Source organism: Coregonus clupeaformis, chromosome 34 (genome assembly GCF_020615455.1).
Source record: "Coregonus clupeaformis isolate EN_2021a chromosome 34, ASM2061545v1, whole genome shotgun sequence".
Taxonomy (NCBI): Eukaryota; Metazoa; Chordata; class Actinopteri; order Salmoniformes; family Salmonidae; genus Coregonus; species Coregonus clupeaformis.
Window position 1 is genome coordinate 9,413,869 of NC_059225.1, and position 26,297 is coordinate 9,440,165.

General features: G+C 42.3%; 1 protein-coding gene across 2 annotated transcripts; it reads right to left on the minus strand.

The window, feature by feature from the left end:
- Window positions 1–615: 615 nt before the first annotated feature.
- On the minus strand, window positions 616–25,080 carry LOC121549706 (phosphoenolpyruvate carboxykinase, cytosolic [GTP]). 2 transcript variants are annotated; one of them, XM_041861549.2, is made up of 11 exons: window positions 24,363–25,080; window positions 18,584–18,796; window positions 18,021–18,205; window positions 17,367–17,573; window positions 16,958–17,145; window positions 16,483–16,645; window positions 15,928–16,143; window positions 13,768–13,905; window positions 13,405–13,500; window positions 12,585–13,027; window positions 616–732 (listed from the first exon to the last, which is right to left on the minus strand). In XM_041861549.2, the coding sequence occupies exons 1-11, from the start codon at window positions 24,392–24,394 to the stop codon at window positions 706–708; spliced, it is 1,908 nt and encodes a 635-aa protein (XP_041717483.1). In that variant the 5' UTR covers window positions 24,395–25,080; the 3' UTR covers window positions 616–705. The 2 variants fall into 2 exon arrangements, with proteins under 2 accessions (XP_041717483.1, XP_041717482.1); XM_041861548.2 differs by lacking the exon at window positions 616–732 and having other exon boundaries at window positions 11,853–13,027; window positions 24,363–25,078.
- Window positions 25,081–26,297: the final 1,217 nt, after the last annotated feature.

Consider the following 26,297-nt stretch of genomic DNA (forward strand, 5'->3'; position numbering starts at 1 on the left):
TAATGTGCAACTATTGTACAATCCAGGTGTGCAAAGCTCTTAGAGGCTTACCCAGAAAGACTCACAGCTGTAATCGCTGCCAAAGGTGATTCAGTCATGTATTGATTCAGGGGTGTGAATACTTATATAAATCAGATATTTTTGTATTTCATTTTCAATGAATGTGCAAACATTTCTAAAAACATATTTTCACTTTGTTATTATTGGGTATCAATACTTTCTGAAGGCACTGTATACTTCATTGCAAGATGTCAGTAAGATGCTGTTAAACATTGTTCTGATCTATCACCTAATACCTACTCACATATCCATTGACAGTGTTCGGTAGCCTGAACTGCATACAGACAAGTCTTTTCATCGTATTATTTGGTGGTCCTCTGTAGCTCAGCTGGTAGAGCACGGCGCTTGTAACGCCAAGGTAGTGGGTTCGATCCCCAGGACCACCCATACACAGAAAAATCTATGCACGCATGACTGTAATTCGCTTTGGATAAAAGCGTCTGCTAAATGGCATATTATTTATTTTACATTTTACCCACATATAGGAAAAGCAGTTTCCACCAAACTGAAATGAGCTTGTTAGTCCCTTTTCTGTCAGTCCCACCATATCCCCATCCCCACCATATTATAGCATCAGCATAGTGTAGTGTCCAATAGTCCATACTTTCTCTCTTCTCTCTCTGAATCATCTGGTCCCTCCACCTCTCAATTCCTGACCCTGTCCTCCAGAGCCTTCAGCTCTCCCTCCATCTGTTTTTTTTTTTTTTTTTTTTTTTATAAATGTTTTACTCTAAAACTGCTCTCCTGACCATCAGTTCACACACACACACACATATACCACATGCATACACACATACATACACACACACACACATGAATACACACACTCATACATACATACTTTCTTATCATAGCCTACTCCCTGCATTCCTCAGTTAACGCCGTTCTCACAATATTCTGCACCATGTTTTCATACTCATTAAAAAGCCTAACAGTTTCTCTCCTCCCTAAATTTCTCAGTTATCAGTTGCCTGTAGCCAGCTCTCCTTGTCCTTTGTTGTCTGGCCTAAGTCTTACTCACATTGCTAAATAGTAGCACAATGTCATAATCTTTACTGGTCCTACACTCACACATGACCAGGTAGTAGATTCTAACACATCTCACACAGTTTCAGAGTGTAATAATTAGTCACTACTAAGAAAGTACTAATCATACTTAAAACAAAGGTTATTAGGAAGGTGTTCTTAATGTTTTGTACACTCAGTGTATAGTGTGACTATGGCTGTGTCTGAAATGGCACCTATCCCCTATATAGTGCACTACTTTCGAGCAGGGCCCATAGGGTTCTGGTCAAAAGTAGTGCACAATATACTGTAGGAAATAGGATGCCATTTGGGATGCACAATACGTCTTTCTTCAGAAGGATTGCATGTATGCAGAATGATTCTTACAGTAATGCGCTCCAGCAGTTCTGAATTAAAATGAATCCAGAGGAGGAATGACGTGTGTCAAAAAATCCCCATCAAAATCAATCAGTCTAAGCTAGAGATATCTTTTTTTTTTTTTCATTTTTTTTTTTTTTTTTCGGGGGATGGATCAGCTTAATATTGCAGATAGATTGTATCTTCTATCAATGTAATTGTCTGCATCACTTCCAATCCCCCATGTTTTTTTTATTTTTTATATATATATTCCCCTTTTTTACTTTTCAACCCCACCATCCTTTCCCTACTTGGAGTAAATTAGTGAACAACAACGCCCAGGCCTCTACTTCCGGTCTATACTTACTATCTACACCTTATGGACAGAGTTAATTTTACAATAATTCTATATCTATATCTATATATATACAGTGGGGAAAAAAAGTATTTAGTCAGCCACCAATTGTGCAAGTTCTCCCACTTAAAAAGATGAGAGAGGCCTGTAATTTTCATCATAGGTACACGTCAACTATGACAGACAAATTGAGAAAAAAAAATCCAGAAAATCCCATTGTAGGATTTTTAATGAATTTATTTGCAAATTATGGTGGAAAATAAGTATTTGGTCACCTACAAACAAGCAAGATTTCTGGCTCTCACAGACCTGTAACTTCTTCTTTAAGAGGCTCCTCTGTCCTCCACTCGTTACCTGTATTAATGGCACCTGTTTGAACTTGTTATCAGTATAAAAGACACCTGTCCACAACCTCAAACAGTCACACTCCAAACTCCACAATGGCCAAGACCAAAGAGCTGTCAAAGGACACCAGAAACAAAATTGTAGACTTGCACCAGGCTGGGAAGACTGAATCTGCAATAGGTAAGCAGCTTGGTTTGAAGAAATCAACTGTGGGAGCAATTATTAGGAAATGGAAGACATACAAGACCACTGATAATCTCCCTCGATCTGGGGCTCCACGCAAGATCTCACCCCGTGGGGTCAAAATGATCACAAGAACGGTGAGCAAAAATCCCAGAACCACACGGGGGGGACCTAGTGAATGACCTGCAGAGAGCTGGGACCAAAGTAACAAAGCCTACCATCAGTAACACACTACGCCGCCAGGGACTCAAATCCTGCAGTGCGAGACGTGTCCCCCTGCTTAAGCCAGTACATGTCCAGGCCCGTCTGAAGTGCATTTGGATGATCCAGAAGAGGATTGGGAGAATGTCATATGGTCAGATGAAACCAAAATATAACTTTTTGGTAAAAACTCAAATCGTCGTGTTTGGAGGACAAAGAATGCTGAGTTGCATCCAAAGAACACCATACCTACTGTGAAGCATGCGGGTGGAAACATCATGCTTTGGGGCTGTTTTTCTGCAAAGGGACCAGGACGACTGATCTGTGTAAAGGAAAGAATGAATGGGGCCATGTATCGTGAGATTTTGAGTGAAAACCTCCTTCCATCAGCAAGGGCATTGAAGATGAAACGTGGCTGAGTCTTTCAGCATGACAATGATCCCAAACACACCGCCCGGGCAACGAAGGAGTGGCTTCGTAAGAAGCATTTCAAGGTCCTGGAGTGGCCTAGCCAGTCTCCAGATCTCAACCCCATAGAAAATCTTTGGAGGGAGTTGAAAGTCCGTGTTGCCCAGCGACAGCCCCAAAACATCACTGCTCTAGAGGAGATCTGCATGGAGGAATGGGCCAAAATACCAGCAACAGTGTGTGAAAACCTTGTGAAGACTTACAGAAAACGTTTGACCCGTGTCATTGCCAACAAAGGGTATATAACAAAGTATTGAGGAACTTTTGTTATTGACCAAATACTTATTTTCCACCATAATTTGCAAATAAATTCATAAAAAATCCTACAATGTGATTTTCTGGATTTCTTTTTCTCAATTTGTCTGTCATAGTTGACGTGTACCTATGATGAAAATTACAGGCCTCTCATATCTTTTTAAGTGGGAGAACTTGCACAATTGGTGGCTGACTAAATACTTTTTTTCCCCACTGTATATATATATATTTATTTATTTTTTTGCTCCTGAACTTCTTCTACTCTCAACCTCTCCGATCATTTTCATGATGTCCATCCGGTTTGCTTCTAAATGCCATATCTTTCTAACTGTGCTCTTTCCCAAAAGCTCCCAACATACAACCTATATACTTATTATGGACACAGTATGCTTACATTATTAGCTATCTTTGTTATTATTTGTTGTTATTTGTTATTAGTCCCATCCTTCAACTCTATTCAATACCTCCCATCTATCTCTTAACACCATCCATATAGGATTTATATTTGCCATATATATTTCAACCATACTGTGATGTTTTACAAAAGTTCTGAACCTTTCTATTCTCATTGCTTCTACAGATTGTGAATTAAAAATAAACATTTTTGCTAAAAGTATTATTATATTATTGATTGATTGACTATGACTTTTCAGATCACCCAGTAATGCTATCTGCAAGGTTAGTTCCAGGTAAATATTGCAATCCTTTAGCCATTCCTGGACCTGTGTCCAAAAACAAGCTACAAATGGACAGAACCAAAACAAATGATCTAATGATTCTATCTCTTCACAGCAAAATCTGCAGAGCTGGGAAGATTGTATCCCCCACATAAATAACATTCTATTGGTAGCAAGAATTTTATATAATAATTTAAATTGAAAGATTCTAATTTTTGAATCCGGTGTCGTTTTGCGTGTCAGTTCATAAACACTATGCCATGGGATCGGTACGTCAAAGATCTCTTCCCAACTATTTTGCAATCTATATGGGACTGCTGTCAATCCTTTGGTCCTTAAGTGAAACTGATATACTTTTTTATTTATCACAGTTTTCCTTAACCAATTATGTTCTTTAATGCAAGGCCGACAGACAAGTTCCTTACTTTCTCCCCCTTCAACTTTCCTCTTCCACTTTTGCGGTAAGGCTGCAATTATTTGGTTGTAATTTTGGGTAGAGCAGACATTTCCATATGTTTTTGTTAGCTGCATGTGCGACATAACTCCACCAGTCCTACCGATGATATCATTTACGAAGATTATACCTTTTTAAACATTCTGTCAAAAAATAAAGGTTTTTTGTCAATTAGTATATTTGAATTTAACCACAATATTTGTTGCATTATTTGTTCTGTCGTTTCTGGAGGATTAAATTGAAATTACAACCAACTTTCTATGGCTTGTTTTAGAAATAGTGACATTTGGGAGATTATTTCCTTTTCAAATAACTGAAAGTGAGAGGTTGTAATCTGAATAAAGGGAAAAAGGCCTTTCTTGAACAGTGGGTGAGACAATCTTACTAATTTGCTTGAGAACCAGTTCGGATTTAAGTATAACTTTTGGATGACTGAAGATTTTAGTGATAGGTCTAATGCTTTAATATTTAATAATTTCTGTCCTCCGAATTCATATTCATTATATAAATATGCTCTTTTAATTTTGTCTGGCTTGCCGTTCCAAATAAAATTGAATATTTTTTTCTCATATAATTTAAAAAACTGTTTGCTAGGCGTAGGCAAGACCATAAGCAAATAGGTAAACTGGGATAATACTAAAGAGTTAATCAGGGTCCCTCCATCTGTTGGGGGAGGTCGGCTTTCACCTGCTGGGTAAAGGACACCCTCAGCTCCTGGGTCTCCTTCTCCCAGAAGGCCTTGGGCAGGTCCAAGAGGGTTTTGTTCAGAAGGGATACAGCTTTTGTCAAAATTGCCTTTTACTTAGCGATTTGGGGTCCCGTTTCAAAAAGCTGTTGTCTTGTCCTAACCCCAAAAAGGGATTTACCCCTCCCCCCTCCCCCACTTTGTGTTAAGAATCAGTCAGTGGGAAGCTGAGGCCCATTTCATTTGAAACTGGTGAAACATGGCTAAGGCCACCTCTGCAATGTCTCAAGTGACTGAAACAAATTGTGCAAAAGTAGAAGGTTCATTAGAAAATGTCAATGTTCATAGCACTTACAGTGGGGAGAACAAGTATTTGATACACTGCCGATTTTGCAGGTTTTCCTACTTACAAAGCATGTAGAGGTCTGTAATTTTTATCATAGGTACACTTCAACTGTGAGAGACGGAATCTAAAACAAAAATCCAGAAAATCATATTATATGATTTTTAAGTAATTCATTTGCATTTTATTGCATGACATAAGTATTTGATCACCTACCAACCAGTAAGAATTCCGGCTCTCACAGACCTGTTAGTTTTTCTGTTCTCCACTCATTACCTGTATTAACTGCACCTGTTTGAACTCGTTACCTGTATAAAAGACACCTGTCCCACACTCAATCAAACGGACTCCAACCTCTCCACAATGGCCAAGACCAGAGAGCTGTGTAAGGACATCAGGGATAAAATTGTAGACCTGCACAAGGCTGGGATGGGCTACAGGACAATAGGCAAGCAGCTTGGTGAGAAGGCAACAACTGTTGGCGCAATTATTAGAAAATGGAAGAAGTTCAAGATGACGGTCAATCACCCTCGGTCTGGGGCTCCATGCAAGATCTCACCTCGTGGGGCATCAATGATCATGAGGAAGGTGAGGGATCAGCCCAGAACTACTCGGCAGGACCTGGTCAATGACCTGAAGAGAGCTGGGACCACAGTCTCAAAGAAAACCATTAGTAACACACTACGCCGTCATGGATTAAAATCCTGCAGCGCACGCAAGGTCCCCCTGCTCAAGCCAGCGCATGTCCAGGCCCGTCTGAAATTTGCCAATGACCATCTGGATGATCCAGAGGAGGAATGGGAGAAGGTCATGTGGTCTGATGAGACAAAAAGAGTGCTTTTTGGTCTAAACTCCACTCGCCGTGTTTGGAGGAAGAAGAAGGATGAGTACAACCCCAAGAACACCATCCCAACCGTGAAGCATGGAGGTGGAAACATCATTCTTTGGGGATGCTTTTCTGCAAAGGGGACAGGACGACTGCACCGTATTTAGAGGAGGATGGATGGGGCCATGTATCGCGAGATCTTGGCCAACAACCTCCTTCCCTCAGTAAGAGCATTGAAGATGGGTCATGGCTGGGTCTTCCAGCATGACAACGACCCGAAACACACAGCCAGGGCAACTAAGGAGTGGCTCCGTAAGAAGCATCTCAAGGTCCTGGAGTGGCCTAGCCAGTCTCCAGACCTGAACCCAATAGAAAATCTTTGGAGGGAGCTGAAAGTCCATATTGCCTATTGCCAACACAGGTAGCATACGGACTGAGTTACACCCTCAATGTGACTGTTGGTGATGGAGGACTGTACTACTGTGAAGCAAGAAATAGTCACGGCCGTGGGAAGTCAGAGGAAGAGAAGCTGGCTATTAAAGGTAAAACGGGCATGTCGGGCACAATCTTAGATTAGATATATACTATATATACAAGAGTATGTGGACACCCCTTCAAATTAGTAGATTTGGTTATTTCAGCCACACCCGTTGCTGACAGGTGTATAAAATTGAGCACAAAGCCATGCAATCTCCATACTCAAACACTGGTAGTAGAATGGCCTTACTCAAGAGCTCAGTGACTTTCAACGAGGCACTGTCATAGGATTCCACCTTTCCAACAAGTCAGTTCGTTAAATGTCTGCCCTGCCAGAGCTAACCCGGTACACTGTAAGTGCTGTTATTGTGAAGTGGAATCTTCTAGGAGCAACAACATCTCAGCCGCGAAGCGGTAAGCCACACAAGCTCAGAGAACGGGACAGCTGAGTGCTGAAGCGCATAGTTCGTAAATATCATCTGACCTCAGTTGCAACATTCACTACCGAGTTCCAAACTGCCTCTGGAAGCAATGTCAGCACTATAACTATTTGTGGGGAGCTTCATGAAATGGGTTTCCATGGCCGAGCAGCCGCACACAAGCCTAAGATCAACAAGCGCAATGCCAAGAATCGTCTGGAGTGGTGTAAGGCTCACCGCCATTGGACTCTGGAGAATAGGAAACCGGTTCTCTGGAGTGATGAATCCTGCTTCACCATCTGGCAGTCCGACGGACAAATCTGGGTTTGACGGATGCCAGGAGAACGCTACCTTCCCCAATGCATAGGTCCAGCTGTTATGTTTGGTGGAGGAGGAATAATGGTCTGGAGCTGATTTTCATGGTTCGGGCTAGATCCCTTAGTTTCAGTGAAGGAACATCTTAATGCTACAGTGGAGGCTGTTATAACAGCAAAGGGGGGACCATGTCACGATCGTTACCGGATGAAGCGGACCAAGGCACAGCGTGATAAACGTACATACTTTATTCAGTACTTAACACAAACAAAACAACAAACGAAACGTGAAGTCCTAGGTTAAATAACACAAACCTTTCGGAACAAGATCCCACAATTGACTAGTGCCAAACAGGCTGCCTAAGTATGGTCCCCAATCAGAGACAACGAGCTACAGCTGTCTCTGATTGGGAACCACCCTGGCCAACATAGAAACTAAACGATCTAGAACAAAAACCAATGAAAACTAAACATAGAAAATCCACACCCTGGCTCAACAATTAAGAGTCCCCAGAGCCAGGGCGTGACAGACCAACTCCATATTAATATTAATGCCCATGATTTTGGAATGAGATGTTCGACGAGCAGGTGTCCACATACTTTTGTTCATGTTGTGTACTTTAGTGATCTTTTTGTGAGAAATGACCATAATATGTGCTGTATTTTCAGGGCAAGAAGAATCTGTTAACCCAATGGTTTTTGGGGTTGCAGCAGGAACTCTGGGGGTCTTTCTGCTTATCAGACTGATCAGTCTTTATGGATGGTAAAAACTATTCCTGGCATCAATTCAAAACTATTTATTTATGTTGTGTTTGTGCTTTTGCATATGAAAACCCTCTCAGTGCATTCAGAATACCTTTTAAATGTCTTCCAGGAGGAGAAACTCTAGGCTCCCCGATGGACTTGAAAGGATGGACAATCCACAGGGACAGGTGGGAATAAGGCTCAACTTTCAAAACACATCTACAAAGTGTATCTAAGGATGTACTGAAATAATGCTGAAACTCTCCAAAGCCATGAGGTTAACATCATTTTAGAGGAAGTTCAGGGGAGATGACCACACTGATAGCAATGCTACGTCTTGTGAGAACATTGAATGATAACAGAATAGCTGTTGGACTTTGACAATGTTTTCTGTAGATTGGAGCTCATTTGTTGTCAAAATGTAATTATTTTCTTCTGTCAATTTAATTGACATTGTCATTGACATCCCCTCAGTATGTGTTGTGCAACCTGCTGACTTTAGAGTTTTACAAATGACTGAGCTTAGAACTTTACACCTGTTCCTCTCTCTGTGTTCTCTCCACAGAACTCCCCGGTTGGGACGGTGTGTGTTAACCAGACCACAGCCGGAGAGAAACCAGAGGAACCTGCAGAAGACCAGCCTGAAGAGATCCACTATGGTGACATAGACTTCTCCAAACTACGGCCCAAAGAGACCCCAGCTGCAGCCCAGGACAGGAACAGGGTCCAGGGGCAGGAGAGTGAGTACGCTGAAGTCAATGTGACCAGGAGAGGGCCCCAGGAACCACACCTTAACTACCTAGATGGGCTTTATGCACAAGTGAATAAAAGAGGTGCATTTTAAGTATTTTGGATATATACAGTATGTCTTGTGAATTTGCTTTCTATTGTTATTTTTGATTTCGTATTCATAAGTTTGTGAACCTCAATTGTCTGCATATTTGTAGAATTTTCTGGTATGAAAATTGTTTAACTGTTTAAAAGTGCCGTGCCACCTGATAGTTCAAATGTAGTTTAAGGCCATATAAAGTCAATGATGACAGAGGATATATGACACAATTATTTGGCTGATACAAGACAGGAAGTTGGTGAAGTAAGTCAACATGACAGCAGAATGGTGTTAACATCTACTAGTCACTGTTTCTCTGCATCTTTTGTGCAGTTACCAGAATAACAATATTATCTGTAATAGGAATTACCAGGTGAACAAAAAAGAGCAGTCGCAGATAAAGTCAATCATAAATCAATCTGGATTAATACAAGTTGCAACAGGGAGACAACATCCAGCATAGAAGCAGAGAAAATGTCTAACTGATAAAGTATTCAACCCCCTTAGCATTTTTCCTATTTTGTTGCCTTACAACCTGGAATTAAAATCGATTTTTGGGGGGGTTGTATCATTTCATTTACACAACATGCCTACCACTTTGAAGATGCAAAATATTTTTTCTTGAAAAACAAACAAAAAATAAGACAAGAAAACAGAAAACTTGAGCGTGCGTAACTATTCCCCCCGCCCCAAAGTCAATACTTTGTAGAGCCACCTTTGGCAGCAATTACAGCTGCAAGTCTCTTGGGGTTTGTCTCTATAAGCTTGGCACATCTAGCCACTGGGATTTTTGCTCATTCATCAAGGCAAAACTGCTCCAGCTCCTTCAAGTTGGATGGGTTCCGCTGGTGTACAGCAATCTTTAAGTCATCCCACAGATTCTCAATTGGATTGAGGTCTGGGCTTTGACTATGCCATTCCAATACATTTCAATGTTTCCCCTTAAACCACTCAAGTGTTGCTTTAGCAGTATGCTTAGGGTCATTGTCCTGCTGGAAGGTGAACCTCCGTCCCAGTCTCAAATCTCTGGAAGACTGAAACAGGTTTCCCTCAAGAATTTCCCTGTATTTAGCGCCATCCATCATTCCTTATATTCTGACCAGTTTCCCAGTCCCTGCCGATGAAAAACATCCCCACAGCATTTTTTATTTTTTTTTTAGTCATTTTTTAGCAGACGCTCTTATCCAGAGCGACTTACAGTTAGTGAATACATATTTTTTTATACTGGCCCCCCGTGGGAATCGAACCCACAACCCTGGCGTTGCAAACGCCATGCTCTACCAACTGAGCTACATCCCTGCCGGCCATTCCCTCCCCTACCCTGGACGACGCTAGGCCAATTGTGCGCCGCCCATGAGTCTCCCGGTCACGGCCGGCTGCGACAGAGCCTGGATTCGAACCAGGATCTCTAGTGGCACAGTTAGCACTGCGATGCAGTGCCTTAGACCACTGCGCCACTCAGGAGACAGCATGATGCTGCCACCACCATACTTCACTGTGGGGATGGTGTTCTCGGGGTGATGAGAGGTGTTGGGTTTGCGCCAGACAAAGCGTTTTCCTTGATGGCCAAAAAGCTCAATTTTAGTCTCATCTGACCAGAGTACCTTCTTCCATATGTTTGGGGGGTCTGCCACATGGCTTTTGGCGAACACCAAACGTGTTTGCTTATTTTTTTCTTTAAGCAATGGCTTTTTTCTGGCCACTCTTCCGTAAAGCCCAGCTCTGTGGAGTGTACGGCTTAAAGTGGTCCTATGGACAGATACTCCAATCTCCGCTGTGGAGCTTTGCTGCTCCTTCAGGGTTATCTTTGGTCTCTTTGTTGCCTCTCTGATTAATGCCCTCCTTGCCTGGTCCGTGAGTTTTGGTGGGCAGCCCTCTCTTGGCAGGTTTGTTGTGGTGCCATATTCTTTCCATTTTCTTATAATGGATTTAATGGTGCTTCGTGGGATTTTCAAAGTTTCTGATATTTTTTGTATAACCCAACCCTGATCTGTACTTCTCCACAACTTTGTCCCTGACCTGTTTGGAGAGCTCCTTGGTCTTCATGGTGCCGCTTGCTTAGTGGTTGCAGCCTCTGGGGCCTTTCAGAACAGGTGTATATATACTGAGATCATGTGACACTTAAATAAAGTCCACCTGTGTGCAATCTAACTAATTATGTGACTTCTGAAGGTAATTGGTTGCACCAGATCTTATTTAGGGTCTTCATAGCAAAGGGGTTGAATACATATGCACGCACCACTTTTCCGTTACTTATTTTTTAGAATTTTTTGAAACAAGTTATTTCTTTCATTTCACTTCACCAATTTGGACTATTTTGTGTATGTCCATTACATGAAATCCAAATAAAAACCCATTTAAATTACAGGTTGTAATGCAACAAAATAGGAAAAACGCAAAGGGGGATGAATACTTTTACAAGGCACTGTATATACTAATCAGACCAACAAATGTTCTGTCAACACCAGCCTGAGAGGCATGTAGGAAGTCAAAAGAAAAGGCAGTGGCTTTGTCAGCTACTACAGAATCAGTGTTTCACAGAACACAATAATAATCAGTGTGTCCTCGGTCCTTGGACCTCCAGTCTGGAGTCAATCACTATCAACAGTTATGAGTTTAATCCATAACATGCAGCATTGATTCTAGTGACCATCATCCCGAGTGTTAGAAACAGAATACTGGAAATCATGTGTTACAGAAAGGGAAACTATATCAATATTGCAAACATTATGTTAATCACTCTAACCTGAATGTGAACTTTATTCATCTTAAATATTCCATTACATATATATTTTAAATGTACATATTTTGGGGAGTTGTCAGTTTTTATGTTGAGTGTTGATCAAGAGACACAATTGAGGCTGAATTTGATGTTTATTAATTGCACTGGAATAAAAACCTTTACGTTCAATTTCCATTAAATCTCTGTTTTATTGGTCCAACAGTTTGCATATCTCGTGTGTAAACATTAGATTATAATCATTTTTATTAATACAAAAGTGAGAAAGAATGCTAATTAATCTTTCCCCCTGAGCCAACCAGATGTATTTCCTCCACATGTTCGTAGCCAATGGCCATTCAGTAATCCCAGGGACTAGTGAGCAAATAAAAGGATATTGAGGTAACATTCTGCAAGAAATGTTGAAATTAATATGGATATTAAAGCTTGTCATGATTAGATGATTCTTTGGGCTATAGCTTGTAAACATCCAATGCCTTTATTGCAAGATGTCAGTAAGGTACTGCTAAACACTGATTCTGCTAATATCACCTAATATCTACTCATATAGCCACTGACAGTGAGTGGCGGCCGAACTGCATTCGTCAGTGATGCAGTCGCATCATATCATTGTATTTTCTTACAATTTACAAACGTTGGTTTACATGTACCCACATATAGGAAAAGCAGTTTCCACCAAACTGCAATTAGCTTATTAGACCCTTTTCTGTCAGTCGCACCATATCCCCATCCCCACCATATTGCAGCATCAGCATAGTGTAGTGTCCAATAGTCCATACTTTCTCTCTTCTCTCTCTGAATCATCTGGTCCCTCCACCTCTCAATTCCTGACCCTGTCCTCCAGAGCCTTCAGTTCTCCCTCCACCTGTTGGGGGAGGTCGGCTCCCACCTGCTGGGTAAAGTATGCCCTCAGCTCCTGGGTCTCCTTCTCCCAGAAGGGCTTGGGCAGGTCAAAGAGGGCACCCATGTCCACCTTGCTGCCCAGTCCCTGCAGGTTGATGGCTCCCTCCTGTGGCACCCAGCCCACCATGCTCTTCCTGGCCGCCTCATCCTCCCTCTCGCGGCTGCAGCGCTTGAAGATCCACTCCAGAACGCGGGCGTTGTCGCCAAAGCCCGGCCAGAGGAAGGAGCCCGACGTGGGGTCCTTGCGGAACCAGTTGACATGGAAGATCTTGGGCAGGTGGGTGGGGCCCTTGCGGGTCTCCATGCTCAGCCAGTGGGCCAGGTAGTCCCCGAAGTTGTAGCCGAAGAAGGGGCGCATGGCGAAGGGGTCATGCATTATGACCTTGCCTGGAGAGAAAAAATAAATTTTATTCAAAAGGTCATCGTTTTATTCATTATCACTGGAGAGGAATGAGGGAAAACAGTATGCCATCATATCAGGTGATATTAACTTTCGAGATGTTTTTACTGTTCTATTCTACTCTATAGACAGCTCATATCTACTTTAATTAGGCCCTCCTGTAGCTCAGTTGGTAGAGCATGGCGCTTGCAATGCCAGGGTTGTGGGTTCGATTCCCACGGGAGGCCAGTATGAAAAATGTATGCACTCACTAACTGTAAGTCGCTCTGGATAAGAGCGTCTGCTAAATTACTAAAATGTAAATATGTTATAACTAATTTAATTATATGACAAGCTCTTTAATGTGGTTTATGAGGTACTGTACCTTTGTACTCAGCAGCTGCTGTGGCCTCAGACCTCATAGAGGCTCCCACAAACACACCGTGACGCCAATTAAACGACTCGTACACAAGAGGGACTCCTGGGAAACATAGAGGTCAGAGGTCAGGGCAACAGTGTAACAGTGTCCCAAAGTGACACATTGGACAAGAATTTCAGAACATTTTCAAATCAGTCATAGGGAATCATTTGTATTGTTCTAGTTACATTAACCAAACTGTATAATTTATAACACTACCTACAACACTAGATGCTAGCCTGCTACATGACTAAAATGAAAATATAGTGTTAATCTTAGATTAGTTACTAAACCAGTATCTTAGTAATTGGATCAGTAGAGGGCACTCACCCTCTGGCCTCCTGCCCCCAAAGATGATTGCATCGATGGGCACACCCTCGTCACTCTCCCACTGAGGGTCGATGATGGGGCACTGGACCGCGGGAGTACAGAACCTGGAGTTGGGATGGGCACACGGGCCAGAGTCTCCTGTGAGGAAGAGAAAGAGGGTGAATTTGATTAGAACATATTATTACTGTTAGACTTTAATAGTATTTGGACATTAACATTTCTATAACATTTTGATTTGATGGTAATCATATACAGTACCAGTCAAAAGTTTGGACACACCTACTCATTCAACGGTTTTTCTTTATTTTTACTATTTTCTACATTGTAGAATAATAGTGAAGACATCAAAACTATGAAAAAACACAAATGGAATCATGTAGCAACCAAAAAAAGTCTTAAACAAATCAAAATATGCTGAGCACATATGCTGAGCTCCTATTGGCTGCTTTTCCTTCACTCTGCGGTCCAACTCATCCCAAACCATCTCAATTGGGTTGAGGTCGGGGGATTGTGGCGGCCAGGTCATCTGATGCAGCACTCCATCACTTTCCTTCTTGGTAAAATAGCCGTTACACAGCTTGGAGGTGTGTTGGGTCATTGTCCTGTTGAAAAAAAAATTATAGTCCCACTAAGCCCAAACCAGATGGGATGGCGTATCGCTGCAGAATACTGTGCTGCCATGCTGGTTAAGTGTGCCCTGAATTCTAAATAAATCACAGACAGTGTCACCAGCAAAGCACCCCCACATCATCACACCTCCTCCTCCATGCTTCACGGTGGGAACCATACATGTGGAGATCATCCGTTCACCTACTCTGCGTCTCACAAAGACACAGCAGTTGGAACCAAAAATCTCAAATTTTGACTCATCAGACCAAAAAGGACAGATTTCCACCGGTCTAATGTCCATTGCTCGTGTTTCTTGGCCCAAGTAGGTCTCTTCTTCTTATTGGTGTCCTTTAGTAGTGGTTTCTTTGCAGCAATTCGACCATGAAGGCCTGATTCACGCAGCCTCCTCTGAACAGTTGATGTTGAGATGTGTCTGTTACTGTGAAGCATTTATTTGGGCTGCAATTTCTGAGGCTGGTAACTCTAATGAACTTATCCTCTGCAGCAGAGGTAACTCTGGGTCTTCCATTCCTGTATTTTTCATCACAGGTAAGACATTTAGCTTGTTTTAGTCTATTTGTAACTCCACTCACTAGCTGTATAGTCCGTTTGTTTGTGTTGTTGGGCTTGGCTAGCTTAATGTTCCATTTGGTTGGTAGCTAGCTAGCACTCACTCACAAGGCTGCTAGCACCTTGATGAAATGGGGCATGAGGGAAGCCCTACAGTCAATATTACATTTTTCTAAGTAGAGAGAATGCTCGGGAGCAGGCACTGTTGAAAAGTCATCTTTAGACATGTTGTACTTCTCTTAAAAGTCGTTTTTGTAATTGACTAAAAACAAGCAGATATCAAGAAAACTACATTTGAAAAAGGTCAAGTATTTGCTGCGAGCCAATGGGGTAACCTAGGTAACCACAGGTTGTTTTCCTCACAGGCGGGGCAGGGCCGCGACATTCTATCTAATACCGACTGGGAGTATCAGAACCCAAAATACAGTATAACCTTGTCCAATGTTTGGAAACAAAGTAAATGTAAACAAACACTGTATAGCCTCAACACATGGTTAAAACGATCATTTTGATATAATTGATGGTCAGTCCTTGCATACATAGCTCTCGCTTTGAATTTCAGAGCGGTTACATTTCTCCAGGTTCATCACTCAGCTTTATACTAAAACATTGTTTAAATGAAAGATTCCTGCTTAAAAAGGCTTATTATTATTATTATTATTATCAATTTGCATTGTGAAAAGTAATGTAAAATTGCTTATAATACCATTAATACTCCCAACTGTTATTTACAAATAAAGATCAATATTTTATTTGTATAAAAAATAAAATATATATCCTAGACCACCTGCAGTACCCCCGCGGACCAACCACAGGACCAACCACAGGACCAACCACAGGACCAACCACAGGACCAACCACAGGACCAACCACAGGACCAAGCACAGGACCAACCACAGGACCAACCACAGGACCAAGCACAGGACCAAGCACAGGACCAAGCACAGGTTGGAAACCTGCACTACAGTGAGACAACGCTACCTGCTTTCCAGGATTTGCCGTGCCAGTCGGTCAGGGAGACCCCTGCGGCAGGAGGGTCCAGTCCCTCCCACCATACCCCTCCGTCGCTGGTCTCGCCCACGTTGGTGAACACAGTGTTTTTGGCGATGGTCGCCATGGCATGAGGGTTGGTCTTCAGGGACGTGCCGGGAGCCACGCCGAAAAAGCCATTCTCTGGGTTGATGGCCCTGAGTTTACCTGAGAACAAAGTGACAAGGACAATGTGAGTGACAGAGATGCATGTATGGATTTGTTTCCTGAAGGAAGCACAATGACCTCTAAAACAGGAGGGAGTTGCTGGTTATAGTTTTAATGGGTTGTACAAAATGTCTGACCATGAAATGAATAGCCTGACAGTAAATTCAAAGCTCTATTATGTTACTGTTTGAGTCTTTACCAGTATGTTACTGTTTGAGTCTTTACCAGTATGTTACTGTTTGAGTCTTTACCAGTATGTTACTGTTTGAGTCTTTACTAGTCAGGCTTGACTCCCCAAAAGCTTCAAGTCCCAGTGTGTGTTGAGTGTGTATCCCTCACCCTGACTGTCGAACTTCATCCAGGCGATGTCGTCTCCTACACACTCCACAGTCCAGCCAGGCAGCGCAGGCTTCATCATGGCCAGGTTAGTTTTCCCACAGGCACTGGGAAACGCTGCCGCCACGTAGCGTTTCACTCCCTGAGGATTGGTGATGCCCAGGATCTGGTTGGGGAGGAGTGACAGAAAAGACAGCGAAGGAGAAAGAGAGGGTGGGTGTTGCATTGACTGAGTAGTTTCTCCCATAATGTAGGAACATCACAAGGGACTAACTAACTACTCACTGCTACCGTATGAGGCACTGACTGTGTCGCAAATTCTAGGATCTGAATCTGGCAACCCATCTCCTGATATTCCTTTTGTCCTACGGGCATCCTGTCTACTCTTCCTGCCTAAGATACAGTATTTTTGTACGAACTGCTCCTAAAAAGGGAATACAGTTATGTCAGAGCACCCCTATCGGGTCCCTTTTCTCACCAGCATGTGTTCGGCCAGCCAGCCCTCGTCCTTGGCGATGCGCGAGGCGATCCTCAGGGCGAAGCACTTCTTCCCCAGCAGGGAGTTGCCTCCGTAGCCACTGCCGAACGACAGGATCTGCCTGGTGTCTGGCAGGTGGGAGATCAGCACCTTCTCTGGGTTACACGGCCAAGAGTTGACCAGGGGAGCTGGGGTGGGGGAGGTGGGGACCATGGGAGGAAGATGGGGATGGAGGGATGAATATGGAAGCAGGGGATGGAATTAGAGGAGAGTAAGTGGAGAGAGATGAAATGAAGTGAGGCAACATGGTGGTTGAATGTCATGTATGGCATAAAGCTGGATGTGTATGGTTATGTAGGGGATGTGATACATAACAGTAGATAGAGAGAGGGCCTCTGTGAAGTGGTACCTTTCAGTGGGAAGGGTCGCCCGAGGGAGTGCTGGCAGCGCACAAACTCTGCTCCCTGCGCCAGCTTGTCCATGACTGGGGTACCCATGCGCGTCATGATGCCCATGCTCGCCACCACGTAGGGCGAGTCTGTCACCTGCACACCAAACTTAGATAGTGGAGAGCCCACCGGGCCCATGCTAAAGGGGATCACATACATTGTTCGACCTGAGGAAGAATGAGACATCATTTTCCATTAGAGACAAGTCTCAGTTAGCTGATTAAAATAATTGGTGTCTCAATAAAATGTGACCCTTTTCAGATAATTATTTAACCCTACATTTTAATCCTGAACTCGACCATTTGATCTTTTAATGACTTCTGGCCCTTTCACGGTCTAATTAGTTAAAATTAGACTTCAGTAGTTTGACACTATAACACTGGATTCAACATTGATAGTCGATTATGACACTTGCCACTGTCAACATAGCTAGTTATTTTGGAGGTTTAGGCCCGGTTTTCTGGTAGGCAAAAATAGCCATTTTAAAAAAGGGATGAACCCAATTTGACTGAAGACTGACACTCCATTACAGACAATTCATATACTGTAGACCGCTGATGGGGTAAACCTCCAGAGAGGCCAGGAGTAGAGGAATGTTGTGTACAGTACAGTACCTGCCATGCAGCCTGGGAAGCGGTCCTGTCTGGCCTTCTGGAAGTCACCCTCGCTCATCCAGCTGCCCAGCTGGCTCTTAGCCCCCCCATTAGGGACAGGGATGGTGTCCCTCTGGTTCTTGGTGACGATAACAGTCTTACTCTCCACCCGAGCCACGTCCTTGGGGTCTGTACGTGCCAGCCAGCTGCACAGAGATAAAGGCCATAAACAGACTATTCATTCTCTTATCATTCTTTATGGTAGAGTGAGAATAATAGGCTTTTGATGAGCTCCAGGGCCACAGTGGAAAAAGTGACTCAAAAGACAGATATTGTTGTAGATTAATCTAACTGAGTCAGCCAGATTACTTAGTTTGACAGACTTAGTACTCTCAATAATGTATATTGAACGTAAGCATTATTTACTAACCAGAAAATCGAAGTTAATGTATTCTATTCTGCTCTACATTACCTTAGCTCGTTAGCTTACTTAACCTGCTTCGTGACATACAGAGCCAGATTCCTACCAGTTCCCCTGCTGTTGAGCGGTGTTAGAGTATGTAGGGGATCACAGCAACACTCACCAGTTCTCATACTTGGGTAGCCTCTTCACCATGCCGTCTTTCTCCAAGCCAGCTAGGATGTGAGCCGACTCCTCTGCGCTCCCCGTCACCACATGCACATTGGCAGGCTTGCACTCATCCACCGCCCCCTTCACAAAGTCAGCCACCGCTGGGGGCAGGGAGGGGATCGAGGCTAGGGAGCGGACCCCCACGGACGCCCCCACTCCACCCCGTCTGTACCAAGACACAGGGAGGTAACAGTGGGTGTGTTACGGAGGCCGACAGGAAGGGGAACTGTATTCAAACATACCGTACCATAATATACATGATACTAGGTTGCTGGCTGATATCAGCTGTAAAAGAAGCCATACTATGATCATTTAGCAACTTGCAGTTATCAAAAAAAACATGCCCCAAATGGATACCAAATTTAAATCTGGTGTCAAAATAGGCAACAATACAAACAACATTGAAATACTGGGTAGCAAGATGCATAATGATAGCAAGATACACAATCAACCTCTTCAGTATGGTTTCAGGGATGCAATTCTATTGAGAGCGGATTACAGGAAAATGTGTCACTATAATCCTACTATTAGTGCTAGTGAGCAATCCACACATCAATAATACATAGGGGTAATATACTAATGTAGTGTCACTTCTCAGATCACACACTTTTTGGGGTTTCCCTAAACAAAGGCAAGCACTGTGAATGTGTTACTTCTGAACATATTCTAGAAGAGCCTTTCATTATCAGGTGCATGGGTTAGAAACAAATAATATCCACACATGTTCACCATTACTTAAAATCGTCTGTGAGACATACAGTGGGGGAAAAAAGTATTTGGTCAGCCACCAATTGTGCAAGTTCTCCCACTTAAAAAGATGAGAGACGCCTGTAATTTTCATCATAGGTACACGTCAACTATGACAGACAAAATGAGAAAAAAAAATCCAGAAAATCACATTGTAGGATTTTTAATGAATTTATTTGCAAATTATGGTGGAAAATAAGTATTTGGTCAATAACAAAAGTTTTGTCAATACTTTGTTATATACCCTTTGTTGGCAATGACACAGGTCAAACGTTTTCTGTAAGTCTTCACAAGGTTTTCACACACTGTTGCTGGTATTTTGGCCCATTCCTCCATGCAGATCTCCTCTAGAGCAGTGATGTTTTGGGGCTGTCGCTGGGCAACACGGACTTTCAACTCCCTCCAAAGATTTTCTATGGGGTTGAGATCTGGAGACTGGCTAGGCCACTCCAGGACCTTGAAATGCTTCTTACGAAGCCACTCCTTCGTTGCCCGGGCGGTGTGTTTGGGATCATTGTCATGCTGAAAGACCCAACCACGTTTAATCTTCAATGCCCTTGCTGATGGAAGGAGGTTTTCACTCAAAATCTCACGATACATGGCCCCATTCATTCTTTCCTTTACACGGATCAGTCGTCCTGGTCCCTTTGCAGAAAAACAGCCCCAAAGCATGATGTTTCCACCCCCATGCTTCACAGTAGGTATGGTGTTCTTTGGATGCAACTCAGCATTCTTTGTCCTCCAAACACGACCGAGTTGAGTTTTTACCAAAAAAGTTATATTTTGGTTTCATCTGACCATATGACATTCTCCCAATCCTCTTCTGGATCATCCAAATGCACTCTAGCAAACTTCAGACGGGCCTGGACATGTACTGGCTTAAGCAGGGGGACACGTCTTGCACTGCAGGATTTGAGTCCCTGGCGGCGTAGTGTGTTACTGATGGTAGGCTTTGTTACTTTGGTCCCAGCTCTCTGCAGGTCATTCACTAGGTCCCCCGTGTGGTTCTGGGATTTTTGCTCACCGTTCTTGTGATCATTTTGACCCCACGGGGTGAGATCTTGCGTGGAGCCCCAGATCGAGGGAGATTATCAGTGGTCTTGTATGTCTTCCATTTCCTAATAATTGCTCCCACAGTTGATTTCTTCAAACCAAGCTGCTTACCTATTGCAGATTCAGTCTTCCCAGCCTGGTGCAGGTCTACAATTTGGTTTCTGGTGTCCTTTGACAGCTCTTTGGTCTTGGCCATAGTGGAGTTTGGAGTGTGACTGTTTGAGGTTGTGGACAGGTGTCTTTTATACTGATAACAAGTTCAAACAGGTGCCATTAATACAGGTAACGAGTGGAGGACATAGGAGCCTCTTAAAGAAGAAGTTACAGGTCTGTGAGAGCCAGAAATCTTGCTTGTTTCTAGGTGACCAAATACTTATTTTCCACCATAATTTGCAAATAAATTCATAAAAAATCCTACAATGTGATTTTCTGGATTTCTTTTTCTCAATTTGTCTGTCATAGTTGACTTGTACCTATGATGAAAATTACAGGCCTCTCTCATCTTTTTAAGTGGGAGAACTTGCACAATTGGTGGCTGACTAAATACTTTTTTCCCCCACTGTATCCCATACCTTCAAAAACTCAAATGACTTTCATGAGGAAAGGCCATTGACAGAGCAGACATCTTCCCAAGCGGTTTGGTTATGCTGCTCTCCCTCAGGCGAAGTCAGTACGTAAGTCAGTAAGTGGCAGGAAGTGGCCGATCTAATGCAAACTGTGGCCAGGGCACTGTAACCTGAGACTTCAGCTCAGAGCTCTTTATAATGGCAGGGGCACATAGGGGGGGCTTTCTTTTGTTTGTTAACACCACAGTGTTCATAAACAAGGGCAGAACACAATCAGTTACAACATGTGTGAGCGAACTGACTAGAAAAATCAGGCACGATGGTCCATGGTTTTACAAAAAACTAAAAAAAGGCTGTGGATGATTGTATGAGTTCTCAGATGCACTCTTCAATTGAACTTTTTAAACTAATTGTATTGACATGTCTAGGAACCTCTGGAACTGGTTTGGGCTATCTCTTTGCCTCTAGGTGCTGCATTATAATTGAACTCACATTCCAACTCGTGGCTAGGTCAATTGAATATTTGGCTTGAAATTCAAATCACATTTTTCTACTAGGTGAAAGTTGGGTCCTGGTAAAAGTGCTGGCACACAGTCCGTTCCAATTGGCTGCATCGTTGGTGTCATTAAACTTCACGTTTACACAATAACAACCATTTCTAAAGGAAGGGTTAAAGGTCACCCAGTGCCCTAGGTGCAAACAGAAGATAAAAATGTTGTTGATGGGAAGATGGCATTTTTCCAAGAACAATTCTTGCCCAACATCACAGGGAACAAGTATTATTTAAACACTGTTTAACCATTTATGTGATGAGAAGTCATCTTAAAATCTTCTCCAGTTTATGAAATCTATTTTAAGTGACATTTCTGCATGCAGTCGACCAGACGTGTGTGGAGAAACTTCAGACTGGGAGAGAGCAAGCAGACAGAAAATGAACCAGGAGAGGAGAAAGGTTGGGCTTTCCACCTTTTCCTCTGTGTAGAATGCCATGCTCAGGTCCCTTCAAGCAGACTTCACTGATAATCTATTGAGCATACTGCTGGAACTTTTGTCCTGTCATGCATACATCTAAACTATACAAGTGCTGCACAATATTATATATATATATATCTAAGAGAGAGAGAGAGAGAGAGAGAATGTGCTCAACATATAACATGTGCTCATATGTATTGTATAAGCTCTACATGTTTCCATTTAAGGGTATGGCAAAATCCCAGCTCCCACTACAAGTACCATAGCAGCCCAGTTAAACTTAAGTACAAATCTGCCTGTAATTTTGCAATGTAGCTCACCAAACATAAGCTATATTTAATTACGAGGTCACCCTGCTTTCACATTGTGAGGCGCCCAAAGACATTTCTGTAAAACTGAATTTAAAACAAGGAATAGGCTATTCTCCTATTATCCTGACTTAGTCAGGGAGAGATAAAAACATGAGAAACAACGATAACACTGTAGCTCAATTGGTAGAGCATCGCGCTTGTAACGCCAGGGTAGTGGGTTCGATCCCCGGGACCACCCATACACAAAAAATACATGCACGCATGACTGTAAGTCGCTTTGGATAAAAGCGTCTGCTAAATGGCATATTATTATTATTATTATTATTATTATTATTATAACCATGACAATGTATCATTTCTCAACCCCTGTGGCCTATTTTGCATAGTCTCATTTACATCAGGAAAAAAAAATGTCGACCAATCACCACGCGCCACACACAGTCACATCCACACTCCCCCAAAATTGAATGTTAATTAGCTTGGTCCATAGGGAATTTTCAGGAACTGAGCAGAAATGCATGTAGCGCATGCACACTACATATACATTAATTCATCATGCATATACATGCAGAAGTAAGTCATTAAAACTCCTATGTCAATTACGCAGCTACACGAATCCTGACAGTGCACTCGCAGGACAACCTTTAAACATAATGCACTGTGATTCTGTATCAATACACACACGCATAGACACGCGGACATATATCCTCTCCAGTGTCTAAGACTGTCAAGACAGTGTCATGCAGTTCACTCTGAAAAGAAAGACAAGATGCACTCAAGACTACTCACATTGACTTTTTAAGTCTCTGTGCTACGTCACCAAAGCCTAGAGAAAGAGTTGTGAAGGGGAACGCAAGAGATTCAAATCAGGGACATCTGAGCACGTCTCTTCGGGCAGTGCTATCTATCACTTGTTGTAATAGGATCTTGAAATTATTTCCGTCATTTTCTATCTCAGAGGCAAACAGCTTTTGAAATATGGTTGTTCAGATTTGTGCAAACAGAGCTGTCTGTTTGTGCTGTATGTCTGTGACAATTTCACAACTGACAATCAAGTTGTAGATGATGAACGGCTAATTTCAGTGCTTTGCAAATTCTTCAATAGGACATTCCATTCTACAATGGGGACATTTAATCCTTAGTTTGTGGACATTTAATCTGTCGTTTATGTATCCATGATATTTGGTTACAATGCATCTCTTGATATTCCAGGGTGTGTTTATTCCCCGAGTTTACAGTCATAAACATATACCCTATCATAAGGTTTGCTGCCAACAGACACACAGTATATTGGGTGAGATAGCAATAACAACTGGTAAAAGTATCCTATCCACGATAGTGATATTACTAATTCATGACAACTCATTTAATACAATCATTAGGCTACCATTGCATGAGTTGCCTAGTGCAGTTGCTAAAATTGACAGAACATAATGTTGCTGAGAGTAGGCTACACTATACTGTGCCATGATGGTTGGTCAATAAGGAAATCCACTGAACAAAAATATAAAACGCAACATGTAAAGCGTTGGTCCCATGTTTCATGAGCTGAAATAAAATATCCCAGAAATTTCCCATACACACAAAAAGCATATTTCTCTCAAATTTTGTGCACAAATTTGTTTACATCCCTTTTAGTGAGCATTTTTCCTTTGCCAAGATAATCCATCCACCTGACAGGTGTGGCATAAAGAAGTTGATTAAACAGCATGATCATTACACATGTGCACCTTGTGCTGGGGACCATAAAAGGCCACTCTAAAATGTGCAGTTTTGTCACACAACACAATGCCACAGATGTCTCAAGTTTTTAGGGAGTGTGCAATTGGCATGCTGACTGCAGGAATGTCCACCAGAAATACCGTGAAGAGATCCTGAGGCCCATTTTTTAAAAGGTATCTGTGACCAACAGATGCATATATGTATTCCCAATTATTAGAAATCCATAGATTAGGGCCTAATGAATGTATTGACTGATTTCCTCATATATAAACTGGTACTCAGTAAAATCGTTGAAATTGTTGCGTTTATAGTTTTGTTAAGTATGAGTTGAGTTTCAAATTGCAAAACGTTATATACTCACCTTCTGATAAGTCCAAGCAAAAGACACGACATCTTGTAAAATACTAAAATGGGTTAATGAAATATAAAAGTCTAAAAAAATAAATATATAGAGAGAATAAGAGAGTGGTGTGCCCTTTAGCGCCAATCACAACTCATATCTGATTGGCCTATGAAGAAGAACCGCAATGTTGAGGTAGCCCAGTATAGGCTACTGAGAGAACTTTGCACTTTGCAACACGTGTAACAACTTATCGGAGGCATGCACATTGATTGATCCTAGGTTCTGCGCATCGCTCTCCAAACCGAAGCCTATTGACGATGATGCTTAGGTTGATAACTTCAATGCAAACGAATAGCCTACCGATTGCATAGATATATATATATATATAGATACACGCAAATGTATATTTCTTTCGTCAAGTAATCCAGCAGTAGGCTATTGATGTAGCTAGATCTTCGTTACATCCGTTCAGCAAAGGTTATAAAACAGGACGATCTGGGGGGAAAAAAAGGTCCGCGAGGTGTCTCGTGTTATGTTAAAATTACTCGCTTTCAATAAAACGAAAAAACAAAAAGATCATGTCATACAACTATCCTATCCCTGCCTCCTTCACAGCCCTCGACAAATGCAACCAAACCGCCTCTACCGGCTGATGCAAGTTCTGAAGTTCCTGTATCCGCCAAGACACAACAGTCGCCGTGGTGACCGTATATACTTCAGTCGTGGTGACTGGTGGTGGATGTAAGGCACGTACAGCCTATGGAGAATCAATGTTGAGGAAAATAGTTGCTCGCTTTTGGTGTGTGCTCGAAAGGGACATGCCGAGTCAGCTGAATAAATGCAAAGTCATTGAAAAAATAGTACAGCGGAAGGATATCTCAAAATGACAATATTGGCTCCTGAAATTATCTTGAGCCAGCTGGTGCGATGCAGGTTATCCACCAAAAGTGTTATTACATAAACTAGTAGGTCTACCTAAATTATTACACACTCTGTCATAGGCCTACCTGTAGGACAAATAGGCCTAAGAAATTACCTAGGTTATGTCATCATGATTGACACCTGCGTTATGAGTAGATACCATAACCTATCATGACTTCTGTGCATCTGTAGTTTAATTTTGATAGGGGCAAATATGAGCAGTATGAAGTCTACTGGGCTGTAGGTATCTGGGATTAATCTTAAGATATTTGCTATCTGTGATACCACTATGTTCTTTCTATTTTTCATTGTATCTTCATTCAATGTGTAGGAGGCCTGAGCTGTATTAGTGGATGGGACAAAAAGCTTCTGATCTATAGACCAGTTCTTGTCCAAAAGATATTCTCTTTTTCAGAATCTACAAAGCAATGCAATGTCTGAGCCTGGTATGAGACTGTTGCAAATTGCTGTTTTCCTGTTAATGTTTCCAAGTTAGAGAATGAAAGAGAGGAAAACCTGAAGAGAGAGAGAGAGAGAGATACTGACAGTAGGGTAGACAGAGGTCAAAGTAAGATGAGCCCCCAGTGCCACTGGTTAAACTTCAGTCTATCAACTGTGATATGGCCAGCAGAATCAGACGCCATATGGAGAACACCATGCACATTATGAATTAATGCACTCACTCAACCGCCCACAGATGCAGTCCTCGGTTATCAAAGAGAACATTCAGAAATGCTGCTACAAATCATGGTTGGAATGTGGACTTAGTCTTCTTATCTTACATTGAGGGTCCATGAGAGAGGCCTATCATAGGAGGTTACATGTAGGCTGATAAGGGAACAACTGCAAAAAGTAAAGTCTCAACTAGACGCTGGCCAAACCGTTCTCAAGCCAAGTACTGTGGGTTGTTCATTTTTTTGCATACTCAAATCAGGTCACAGAACCAGGATAGAAACTGAAATCATCTTCAAATGCACATTCAAGAATAGAAGGCAGAAAATGCTATAATGAGTCTTCCAGTTTGGTTTAAAT

Coding starts and splice junctions, on each gene's coding strand:
- LOC121549706 (XM_041861549.2), bottom strand. CDS start 24,394: ATGTCGTGTCTTTTGCTTGGACTTATCAGAAG. Junction 17,574..18,020: donor CTTCCCAGGCTGCATGGCAG/GTACTGTACTGT, acceptor ATTCTTCCTCAG/GTCGAACAATGTATGTGATC. Junction 13,501..13,767: donor TGGGGGCAGGAGGCCAGAGG/GTGAGTGCCCTC, acceptor TATGTTTCCCAG/GAGTCCCTCTTGTGTACGAG.